This window comes from Peromyscus eremicus, chromosome 12 (genome assembly GCF_949786415.1).
Source record: "Peromyscus eremicus chromosome 12, PerEre_H2_v1, whole genome shotgun sequence".
Lineage (NCBI taxonomy): Eukaryota > Metazoa > Chordata > Mammalia > Rodentia > Cricetidae > Peromyscus > Peromyscus eremicus.
Genome location: NC_081428.1, coordinates 2,345,423 through 2,357,948, shown reverse-complemented (window position 1 = coordinate 2,357,948; position 12,526 = coordinate 2,345,423). Strand labels below are relative to the sequence as shown.

The 12,526-nt window shown below is 43.2% G+C and overlaps 1 protein-coding gene across 2 annotated transcripts in view; it reads right to left on the bottom strand.

Moving 5' to 3' along the window:
* Nucleotides 1–12,526, bottom strand: part of Brwd1 (bromodomain and WD repeat domain containing 1) — a 94,137-nt gene that overhangs the window by 37,526 nt on the left and 44,085 nt on the right. For both annotated transcript variants that reach the window (XM_059277429.1, XM_059277430.1), the window contains exons 19-23: nucleotides 10,216–10,399; nucleotides 7,987–8,080; nucleotides 7,249–7,380; nucleotides 2,760–2,854; nucleotides 712–901 (exon numbers count right to left, since the gene is read on the bottom strand). In XM_059277429.1, the coding sequence (XP_059133412.1) occupies nucleotides 712–901; nucleotides 2,760–2,854; nucleotides 7,249–7,380; nucleotides 7,987–8,080; nucleotides 10,216–10,399 (695 nt within the window). The remainder of the gene's footprint in view (nucleotides 1–711; nucleotides 902–2,759; nucleotides 2,855–7,248; nucleotides 7,381–7,986; nucleotides 8,081–10,215; nucleotides 10,400–12,526) is intronic.

Here is a 12,526-nt window from a genome sequence, read left to right as displayed (position 1 = left end):
GGCGCACACCTTTAATCTCAGCACTCGAGAGATAGAAAGCACATCTCTAAGTCTGAGGCCAGCCTGGTCTACACAGTGAGTTCTAGGACAGCCAGGACTACACAGAGAAACAGTCTAAAAAACAAAAACAAAAAAAGAAAACAAAAACAAAAAACAAACACCATCACCACACAACAAGAGGCAGGACCTCTGGAGTTTATATTCCTGGTAGCAAAGTCAAGTTCAGCTCAAAGCTATATATTAACACTACTCAGAACAAAGGAAACCTTACCTCTTCCAAAACATTTCTCTTTACTCCTTTGCAATAGACACAAGACATCAACAATTATAAAAAAGGAAAACCTTAAAAATATTTGTTTACAAAAATAAAATTCAAGAAGAGTTGAACTAAAGACAAGAGCCAGGCTGGAGCAGGGTAGCAATGGAGAACTGTTCAACGATTATAAAGTTTAACAAGCAAGACTCTGCAGAGGGTGAAATCTGCGAAGTCAGGGAGGGTACGTAGTGCACCACTACACGCTTCACTGAAGATCAGTGCAGAGAATTTACCTCGGTGTGAAGTTTAAGGGCCTGGGTTCAATCCCAGCACCAACAGAGACAAGAAATGCAAACAAACAAAAAAACAGAAAAGAAACAAAACAAACCTAGATGTGGAAAACACCACTGCCTAAAAGTAGAGGCCCATTATTTTTAAAGGTTTGTTTTTCTTACCTCCCTTCTAGGCTTGCTTTCTTTCTTTCTTTTCCGCCTTCTTTTTGGAGGAGATATGTTCTCCGTAGACATGTCATCCTCTGAACTACTGCAGAATCGGGTTACTCGACGGCGACAGGACGTCCTTAAAGGAGGCTGCAAGTTGATCCCTGTGTCAGCTGTCCAGTCAGAGTATCGAGATGAAGAGTCACTGCAAGAACACAATGTTTTAAATTGCACAGGACCATAATGTATGCAAACAGTTCACAGTAGAACCGAGGGAATAAGGAGAGAGCGTGGAGAGAGGAAAAAGAAAAGCCCAGGTTTCACTCGAACATCCTGCTCACACTACCAGCAAAGACCAACAGACCACATATCACAACAAAGATGGACAAAGAAATCCTCACCAGGGCTAAAGCAACGGCTCCACCAGATGCTCTTCAGGACTAGGGTTCAATTCCCAACACCTATATAGTGGCTCACAAATGTCAGGAACTTCGGTTCCAGGGGATCTAATGCCATCTGGCCTCCTTAGGTAATAGACACACACACAATACACAGACATACATTAAGGGAAAACACTCATGGGGAGGGGAGGAGGAGAGGGGAGGGGAGGGGAGGGGAGGGGAGGGAGGAAGGATTCATTCAGCAACAATGGGAAGAAGGAAAGCACATGGAATGTTGTTTAACAGCAACCCAAGCTAACTCCTGAAGGAGCTTCTTACTTTTTGTGGACCTGGGGATTGAACCCACGGCCTTGGGTGTGCCAGACAATTAGTTTACCATCAGAGCTACATCTCCAGCCCTTTTCTTTCTTTTGTCAAGTACCTTCTAAAGGAGAGCTGATGAAGTGATAACTTCCTCAGAATGCAAAGCACAGTCACTAAAAATCATTACAGAGGACCCTAAGAGCTCCAGCACCTCCAAGACACTGGTGGGTACTGATTCACAAACTCTACCTTGCAGCACAAACCACCAATGGAAACATCAAGTGAACCCAAGGGAAGCAACTCAATCACAAAAACAAGAGATAGACTTCTCTGACAGGCTAGCAATGAGGCAAAGGTTAGTGAGTCAGAGCAAAGGTTGTAACAGAAGCTCTCAGCCCACAATAAAGCTTCACCACACAGCAAGGGATGAGGGCTTTGCTGCATCTCTCAAGTGCTTCACAACGTACTCAGTTTTGTTTTTTGAGACAGGGTTTCTCTGTGTAGCCCTGGCTGTCCTAGATCTCGCTCTGTAGACCAGGTTGGCCTCAAACTCACAGAGATCCACCTGTTTCTACCTCCCAAGTACTGAGATTAAAGGCTTGTGCTACCACCACCCAGCTATAAATATTTTTATGTCATGGATGCTCCACAATTCAAAGAAAATTCTTAAAAGAATAAAATAGGGCTGGAGAGATGGCTCAGAGGTTAAGAGCACTGACTGCTCTTAAAGAGGTCCTGAGTTCAATTCCCAGCAACCACATGGTGGCTCACAACCATCTGTAATGAGATCTGGAGCCCTCTTCTGGTGTGTAGGCATATATGCAGGCAGAACACTGTATACATAATAAATAATAAATCTTTAAAAAAAAAAAAAAAGAATAAAATAATGCACATTCTTGTGCTCTAAGACACTACTCAGATCCCAGTCACAATAGAGCAAAGGAGACAAGAAACGAGGCAGAGTACCACAGAAAGAGACAACAGAGGTGGGATGATCTGTGTACTATGGATAGGGGGAAGTTTCTGGGCATGGCTAACGGGTTTGTGTGGAGGAAAACAACATGAGAAAAATGGAGGCTTAAAATCATACTGAAACCTGGATCCTATTTAAAGACATTTTAAAACATAATAAATAGGTAAGATTGCACACAGACTTGAAATACTCATTTTAAATGTGCTTCACCATGTACTCTTTACCAGGTGCTTAGTGTGCATTACCACACATGGTAAAGCATCTCAGGGCATCCTGAACAGTCCAGAGCTGGTCCAGTATTATTCTTTGCAAACGTTTCCGGAACAGCAGCTCCAGTCCTAGGCAATGACTACACTGATCTAGGAGATCAGGACGGAGACAGATACCTTGAACTCTCACTGTCACTCTCACTCCTTCTGTCACTTTTCCATTCATCATCTTCTGAAGAACAAGAACCTTCACTCTGATCACAGGAAGTCTCCTAGGTGTGAAGGAAAACAAACATTTGATCCCATAGGCTACGAGTCACAAAACTGCTGAATCATCCCAACAAGACTAGTACACCTAAGAAACTCAAGTCATTAGTAGAAACGTAACTAGATAAAACTTAAAAAGCAAACCATGTTCAATGAACCAATGGAGGGCTTTTTGAGAGGTTTTGTAGTTCAGGCTGGCCTCCAACTCACTGTGTAGCAGAGAATGGCTTTGAATTTCTGACACTCCTGGGATCACAGGTGTGCATCGCCAGTCTTGGCTTCCATTTATTATTTTATGTGCATTGGTGTTTTGCCAAGGGTGTCAGGTCCTCTGGAACTGGAGTCACAGACTGTTGTAAGCTGCCATGTGGGTGCTGGGAATTGAATCTGGGTCTTCTGGAAGAGCAGTCAGTGCTCTTAACCACTGAGCCATTTCTCCAGCCCCAGGCCCGGCTTCTAAATCTTTATTTTTATCAAGGTATTTTTCCAAAGAGGATCTGTGAGGCTGACAGCCACACAGTCACAGAAATGACGGATGTGACCTGGGCTTTGTGCTTCCGACTCCAGTGCTGAGTATCACGTACTGAGGTGCACATGGTGTATCTAAGTGCTGCTTGCTTTCGACCCTCAGACTCCAGTCCTGGGTACAACGTACTGAAGTGCACATGGTGTATCTAAGTGCTGCTTGCTTTCGACCCTCGGACTCCAGTGCTGAGTACAACGTACTGAGGTGCACATGGTGTATCTAAGTGCTGCTTGCTTTCGACCCTCGGACTCCAGTGCTGGGTACCACGTACTGAGGTGCACATGGTGTATCTAAGTGCTGCTTGCTTTCGACCCTCGGACTCCAGTGCTGGGTACCACGTACTGAGGTGCACATGGTGTATCTAAGTGCTGCTGGCTTTTGACCCTCGAGAAGGGACGGCCATAGCTTTCCACACTGCAACTTCCCATTATGCAACCTTATTAACCAAGTGACTGTCAGGTGCTTTCCCATTTAAAAAGGATTGTTTTTCTTACTACTCCATTTCAACAGTTCTTCATGTACATTGAATGCAAGGTTTTTTCTCAAGTATTTTTCCCACTTGTGGTTTTGTCTTTTTATCTCATAAGTTATCTTTTCTGGAGCAATTTTGAAATTTCAATTCAGTCAAAGTTATCAATTTGAAGACTGCATGTAAACTAACATTGCAGTCTCTGAAAACACTTATATTCGATCTTCAGCTTCTACAAATGTTAAACTCTTTTTTTACACTCAGTTTCTGACTCATTTTGAGCTGTTTTTTCCCTTCTCTCCACAGACAGGGCCTCGGCCTGGAGGATCAGCAACACAGGCATGTACCACCAGACGCAGACTGAGTGAACTCATGTGAAAGACTAGTTACAGAGTGGTAACTAGTGTGGGGTGTGTATGCCCAGCGATTACATGAGTACTCACTTAAGCACTGAGTTGTCTTTGCTGGACATCAGCAGACCACGGATCTGTTTGGGATCATGTTGTTTCCCTGATTGTTAGAGGAATTCTGTCACTGGTAAGATGGCCCACTGTAAGGAGCAGCTTGGCCCAGAGAGCAGAGTTTTTATTAAAGGGGACGTGACCAGAATACCCAAATAAAAACCCAGGTGGGGCGAAAAACTCTCTCTTAGAAGGTAGAGGAGCTGGCAGTGAGACACAGAAAAAAGTGGGGCTTGGAGAGGTTCCCCATCCCCCTTGGGAAAGGGCAGCAGCTGAGAGCTGGACCCCCAGTGGGAACAGTGGAGCAGCTGGTGACATGGCCCGGATTCTTCATTTGTCTTGTAATTACTGTGCGTGGATTTTGCCTATTAATAAAAGGTAACGCATTCCCCAGACATCCTGACTTTTATTGGTTCCTCTCCCAACACCACTGTGTTGAAAACTATAACAAGTCATAATGACAGCCACTGTCAGTTCTTATTTATGCTCTTCTGCAATTTTATGTTAGCTGTCCTGAATTTTTCTTTCCTCAAAACAGTTTGCCAATATATACAAAAGTAACTTGCTGGGATTTTAACTAGACTCATACTGATGATGACTGAAACATACTGACAAAGGTGTGAACCAATAAAAACACTCCTTTCGCCGGGCGGTGGTGGCGCACGCCTTTAATCCCAGCACTCGGGAGGCAGAGCCAGGCGGATCTCTGTGAGTTCGAGGCCAGCCTGGGCTACCAAGTGAGTTCCAGGAAAGGCGCAAAGCTACACAGAGAAACCCTGTCTCGAAAAACTAAAAAACACTCCTTTCTTGCTAATGAGAATGCAAATGAGTGTAGCCACTTGGAAAAACTGTCAGTTTGTCACAAAGTTAAACAGGCTCATCACACAATCCCTGGTTTTCAAAGAAGCTCCAGAGGTAACAGTTTATAAAGTTTCCAACAACTTGCAAACAGATGCTTACAGTCTGCATGTATAATTGTCAAAACTCAAACACCAAAGTGTTACTTTCAAACAATGGAATGCTGAACTACGGTAAAAATAAATAAGCTATCAAGCTAAGAGAAGACAGAGAATGTGTCAATGTGTGTTACACATTGACAAAGGCAAGAGTACAACTGAAATGAAAGGCAATACGACATGTGACTCTGACTGATATCCTAGACAGGTATTCACCAGAGAGAAGAGAAACCGTGTTTATGATACTCAGATGGGGTACATGCTCCTAAGTTCCAGGCACTCGAGGCTGAGGCAGAGGGAAACACACAGCTGGAGTCAAGACTGAGCAGCTTTGCTCTTGCTGCTGCTGTTTTCAAGGGGCTGAGGATGTAACTTAACTGGAAGAGTGCTTGCCTAGAAGCAGGAATCCTGGGTAATGTCCTCAACATCACTCAAGCCAGGAGAGGAGTCTGAGACAAGCCTGGAATACAGTAGGCACTGTCTTTAAAATCACTTACCAACAAACCTGACAACTTTAGTTCAAACTCCAACAAACACATACTGGGGAAAAAAAAAAAACAATCATCTCTCTCAAAATGTACCCTGAAGCCGGGTGATGGAGGAAGATCAGAGGCAGAGGCAGGCAATTTCTGTGAGTCTCAGGCCAGCCTACAGTCTACAGAGTGAGTTCCAGGACAGCCAGAGCTACACAAAAAGACTCTGGTTTTTTTTGTTTTTTTGGTATGTGATTTTGATAAAACTAAAAATCTCAGTCGGGCAGTAGGGCATTGGTGGTCTTTAATCCCAGCACTCTGGAGGCAGAAGCAGGTAGATCTCTGTAAGTTTGACAAAGCCTGGTCTACAGAATAAGTTCCAGGACAGCCAGAGCTACACAGAGAAACCCTGTCTTGAAAAACCAAGAAAAAAAAAAAAAGACAATCGAGGCCAGCCTGGTCTACAGAGCGAGATCCAGGAAAGGCGCCAAGCTACACAGAAAAACGCTGTCTCAAAAAACAAAAACAAAAACAAAAAAAAAGACAAAAAAAAAATCTCAGGCAGGCATGGTGGCAGGTGCTTGTCATCTCAGCATGCAGAAGGATGAAGTCAAGGATGGTAAGGCCAGCCTGGAAACACATCAGGAGCCTATCTCAAACTTCACGATAGAAACACAGAACAGAAAGGCAGATCAAAGGCTGTCCTGTCATCTCAGACACCTGGGAGGGAGCTGCCTGGGCTCAGGGACTCCAGGCAGCCTCTAAGGCACAGCAAAACATGTTTTCTTTCTCTGACAGTCATCCAAGGGCTGTCAAACTTGGGAAATGTCATCTTCTTCATCTATGGATCATTTTCACATAAATGTTAATTACATTCAAAAATAAAGAATTCACTCAGGCTGTGATGCTCACACCTTTAATCCCAGCACTGGACACGCAGAGGCAGATGGATTTCTGTGAGTTCAAGGGCGGCTTGGTCTACAAAGCGAGTTCCAGGATTGCCAGGACTACAAGAAGAAACCCTGTCTTGAAGGGGGGGGGGGGGGGGGGGAGTTAATTCAAGACCAGTGAAAAGTCTCAGGGGATAAAAGGTGCACTTGTCAGGCCTGATGACCTGAGTTGGATCCCCAGAACCCACATGTTCTAAGCAGAGCACAAGCACGACCTGCTACAAGTTACAATCTGACTTCCACAAACACACCATGGCATGCTTATACCTACATCTATACACAAAATAAATACAAGTTAAAAAATTATATTGTTTAAAGAAAAAAAAAACAGCAGATTTAGGACAAACTCAGCAGAATCTGTTGGCAAAGGCCTGCAAGCCAAACGATGCCTAGGAAGACTCTCCTGAAGATCAAAGGGTTTTAGAAGTGCTACTTGCCATGCCTAGACCTACCATGTCTACCATGTCTAGGGTCAATACCGAACCCCAGAACATAAGCACATGTGTACACGCAACAGTTAGACAAACCCATGTAAGACAATCTTCATGAAGGCCTTGTACTCACATGTCTAACTGAGCCTGAAGATTCATTGCCAGAGGATAATTCACCCCGGCCAGCATTTCTTCTACCATAATTTGCATATTTACGCCTACAAGTCCGTTGTCTAGACTGGGGCACCAAAACCACTGAATCTGACTGAAACAAAGAAACATGAGCATTATCAACAAAATGGGTACTGTATGGCATTAACTATAAATGGTTTTGAAGGAGACAAAGATTAGAAACAATTTTGTCAAATATTGTTTATTCCGAGTTATTTTTTACTTTTAGTTCCTTAGAGCACTTTAAAAAACCACATAGCTCATCTTTTTCATAACTACCTTGTAAGTTACCATGTCACCATTAATGGCATAAAGCCACCATGAACAGAGTTTCACAGGCTGGGATGTGACTAAGTTGGTAAATGCTCACCTAGCAAGTACAAGCCTCAGTCAGGTTCAATCCCCAGTACCCCATAGACCTGGAGTGCTGGCACAGACCTACGTGGCAGCTACACAAGCTATGACAGTTGGCTCCGTCAGAAAGACAGCACGCATCAGCTGAGGAAGGACAGGAAGAGATCCTGATGTACTGGTCACTAGACGTTATCAACAAGGATCCTTTAACACTACAAAACCGCGTATAACAATGAACACACACCCAACCAGAGACCTCAAGCTATCGATACTACACTTTTAGAAAACTACTAAAGTTTTTATAAAGAACACTGAACGTTAATTTTGTGATAGGAGAATCAGGTACCTTTTGTGAAAGCTGGAAAGACTTCTTTTTCCTCCCTATTACATACAGATTTCTCTCCTCTTCGCCTCTCTCAATGCGAAAATCTTCCAAACGCCTGCAAAATAAAGTGTGTGGTGACAAAGGCTGTTGGACTGACAAACAGTAAATCACTATAGCTTTAAAAACCATTCAGTTTATCAACCTTGAAAGGACACATGGAATGATTAAACTTAGAAGAAACGTAGAGCTGGGCACAGTGCCCCTCCATCACTTGGAGGCTGAGGAAGAGCATCCCCTCAAGGCCAAGCCTCACTCAGGCTGTGGAGCTGAGGTCCTACCTGAGACACACCCCCAAAACAAACTGCCTAGAACTTGACATTTTATGTACTTTTTACTTTTGAATATTATTAAAAACAAACCTCAGTGATACCTACTTATACTAAATACAAAAATATTCATTAATTTGGAGTGGTCTTATTAGGACCACTTCAACAGGCTATCCCATTTCAGTACTCTCCCATAATGTTCAAAGATTACACTTCCTTTCTGTAAATAAAATTAAAAGCAACATGTTTCTATGCAAATCATTCAACTCCAGTTTTGTATCTCACATTAAATAAAAACAGCAGTGCTGTTCCACTCCTGTAGTGCACAGAATTAACACTGCTCAGGAGATGATTGAAACAGGACCAATTTCAAACCGAGGAGCTTGTTACCATGAGTTTAAAAATGGCATTTTTCTTTTCTGTGGAAAAGACTCGGGTCTCTTGATTCTAATTTAAACACTACTGAAACATCTGGCTTGATGTTTTTAACATCTCGATGTAGGAAAGGCTGGTGTCTTAACCATGCTGCCTATTAACAATGTACAAGGGACAAAAACTGATTTCAAAGGAACATTTTTTAAAAAGTAAAACAATGGAGGGAGGGCTTTTTTTTTTTTTACTGGGTATGAGTGTCTTGCCTACACTTATGCATGTGCACCACATCTGATCCCCTGGAACTAGAGTTACAGGTGGCTGTAAGCCATCATGAGGGTGCTGGGAAGCTAACCCAGGTCCTCTAAAAGAGCAGCTAGTACTCTTAACCAATGAACCATCACTCCAGCCTGAGAGTCTGTTCTTTTTAAAAATCTGAATTAAAACAAAGCTTAAGAAAAGAGGGGAAAAAAAATTTTTTTTTTTGTTTGTTTGTTTTTCGAGACAGGGTTTCTCTGTGTAGCTTTGGAGCCTGTCCTGATCTCGCTCTGTAGACCAGGCTGGCCTCGAACTCACAGAGACCCGCCTGCCTCTGCCTCCCGAGTGCTGGGATTAAAGGTGTGTGCCATCACCAGCCGGCTTGAAAATAAATTTTTATTTTAAAGATCAAGAAAAAGGACTTGTCCAGTTTTTCACAGATCTATGTTACAACTGCATGATTAAGAATGTTAAGAGGAGGGCTGGAGACATGGCTCAGTGGGACACATGCAGGCAGAATACTGTATACATAATAAATAAATAAATCTTAAAAAGAATATTAAGAGTAAACCTCTCCTGCCGGACGGTGGTGGCGCACGCCTCTAATCCCAGCACTGAGGAGGCAGAGCCAGGTGGATCTCTGTGAGTTTGAGGCCAGCCTGGGCTACAGAGTGAGTTCCAGGAAAGGCGCAAAGCTACACAGAGAAACCCTGTCTCGGGGGGGGGAAAAAAAAAAAAAAAAAAAAAGAGGGAACCTCTCCTTTAAAAATATAAACAAGAGACCCGGATCACATTATTACCTATATCAATGAATCTAGCCACAAAACATCAATAGGTACTGACAAAATAAAACTAGGTTAGATGTTATTTATGTGCCTTATAACATAATTTACAACAGCCTTGCAAAAAAAAAGGTACAACATTTGAGAAAGCTGGCAATTTCAATACTGACTAAAACTTTGGATATATGAAGAACTGCTTATGTTTAAAGGTATGGTAAGAGAAAATAATGCTTGACTTTTAGGAACACATGCTAATTACCTAAAGACTACACTATGTGTCCTTATTTCTAAATAACACTGAAGGGAAATGGGTGTCTTCAGAGATGAAACAGAGTTCACTACACAACAATCCTGGGAAATTAAATTCTGAATTCTCTCCACAATTAAACTGCTCATCCATTACTTAAATGTACCTAAATGGTTATTCCTAAATCAAGAGGGATACAAGGTTATCTACAGATAACCACATTACAACATTCTCCTGACAGTGAATAATGTGTCCTTCAACAGACCTGAACATGCCTGGTGGTGCCTCAGGAACAACCACTCTCCGCTTCCAAGCCTGCAGGTCACGCTCTGTGGCAATCTGACTCCGGGGAGCATTTTGATGCATCTGACGAACACCCTCAACCTGCCCACTCCGGCGGAGACCGATGTTTGGAGGAGACTGCATGTCTAAACTCAGTCTTCTAAAACCTAGGAAAAATTATCAGGAAATATATTTCAAATATTGGAAAATTATTATTCACTTAACATACATGTGGTGGTTTGAAAGAAAATGGCCCCAAAGGGAGTGGCACTATCAGGAAGTGTGGCTTTGTTTGAGTAGGTACAGCCTTGTTGGAGGGGGTGTGTCACTGTGGGAGTGGGCTCTGAGGTCTCCTTGGCTCAAGCTATCTGCAGTGTAGCAGACATTTCACTCCTGTTGCTTGTAGATGAAGAGGTAAGACTCTTATCTCCTTCTGCAACACCATGTCTGCCACATACCGCCATGTCCCACCAAGATAATAATGGACTAAACCTCTGAAAACGTAAGCTGCCCAATTAAATGTTTTCCTTTATAAGAGTTGCCATGGTCTTGGTTGGTGTCTCTTCACAGCAATAGAAACCTAAGACAATAAAAATGCACTCCTCCTACTAGAACACATACCCCAATCCAGGAAGAGGGCACAATAAAAAGAACTTGTAAGCAGAAAAATGTTAACATAACTAAAACCACAATATAGAATACTTAACATTAATTGATAAACTTCAGTTTGAACTTTTACTTTCTGAAATTGTAAAGTATACAAAATGTATTCCATTGCATTTGTATTTCAAACTATTTTGCCTTTTGGGAAAACCTTTGTTAAGGACATATGCCCCAACATCGGGACGGCTACACAAGAGCTATGCTACAGGACCGAGGCTCTCAACTCTCACTTCAGGAGAGCCTGGCCTCTGTGGGCCTCACACACATGAGGTAGTGTACACACACAGCACATACACATTCTCTTACACAGACACACAAATTAGCATAATTTTAACATATTTTTCATTTCATTCCCACAAAGGGTTGAAGATGGACCAGCAGTTAAGAGTATTTGTTGTGCCCTGGGCACAAGACCCCCGAAGGGACCACCAGAGACACGAACTTACCGAAATGCAAAAGCAAGTTTTATTGAAGCAGTTCAAGCAGCGTCGACCATCCCGACGCAGCAGAGGCTAGAGGAGGTGCCCACCCCTCTGCAAGCTCAGGTTTTAAAGGCAAAAACCACTAGGTTACATCAGTTAGGGGTGCTAGTACGGGTACAATTCTGATTGTCTCAAGTTTTAGGGGCTTTCCAGAATTTCTGTGTTATCTAACTTTCAGTTTTAACCGGTTGTTTGTCAAACTTTTTAGACTATCTCCAGCATTGGGACATTTTATGGTTAATCAGTTGCTACCAGATGGCTCTTCAAACATCCTAACTTTGTCCTGGGACCTATGTCAGCAGCTCTGAGAATTTTGAAACTCAGGCCTGTTTCAAGCTGGGGGTAAGAGGCTTTGCTTGAAATGGGGGTGCTTTGGCTCTTCACATTTAATGTTCATCCAGAGGATCTGAGTTCTGTTCCCAGCACCCATGTCAGGTGGCTCAGACTGCCTTGAACTCTTAGGTAACCCTCTTCTGGTCCCCACAAAAGGCAAACACTCCAACAGGCAAGCGCGCATACCACATCAGGCAGCTCAGAACTACCTGTACCTCCACTGCCCTCTTTTGGCCTCCACAAGTATTCACACACATGCATGTAGTGGGACCTGTTTGAGTCATGCCCTGAAGCACTGCCCCTAGTAAGGTAACAGGTAACTGTTACACCTGCCTATGACCTTGAGGTACATGCCCCTGGGGCGTGGCCACTTAGGGACCATTAAGACCTGGGATGCATGTATGACGCTCTCTTCACTACCTCCTCCTCGTGGTTTTGGATGCTGGAAGAGATCAGGGCAGAGCTCTCCAGAGAACAGTGTTGGACCATGCCTCACCCTTCCAGGATCCTGCAACAAATTCCTTTATTCTGTCTTGTGAGTAACCCCCAAATAAATTCCTCCGGTCATTAAGCAGACTCCATGGATAACAAAATAATCTCAATATACACATGTACATACACGCATGCACAGGCACAAGAGTGTGACACGGCATGCACTCAACACAGACCCCTAAGTAATAATAAAAATGAACTTTACACATGAAGTACTAGGGGCAATGCCTGGGACCACTGGAGTGGAACTTGACAGGTAGGTGATGGCAAAGACAGCTAAGAGACCAGAAGACAAGGCAACCTCCTACGTGTTAAAAGCAGTCT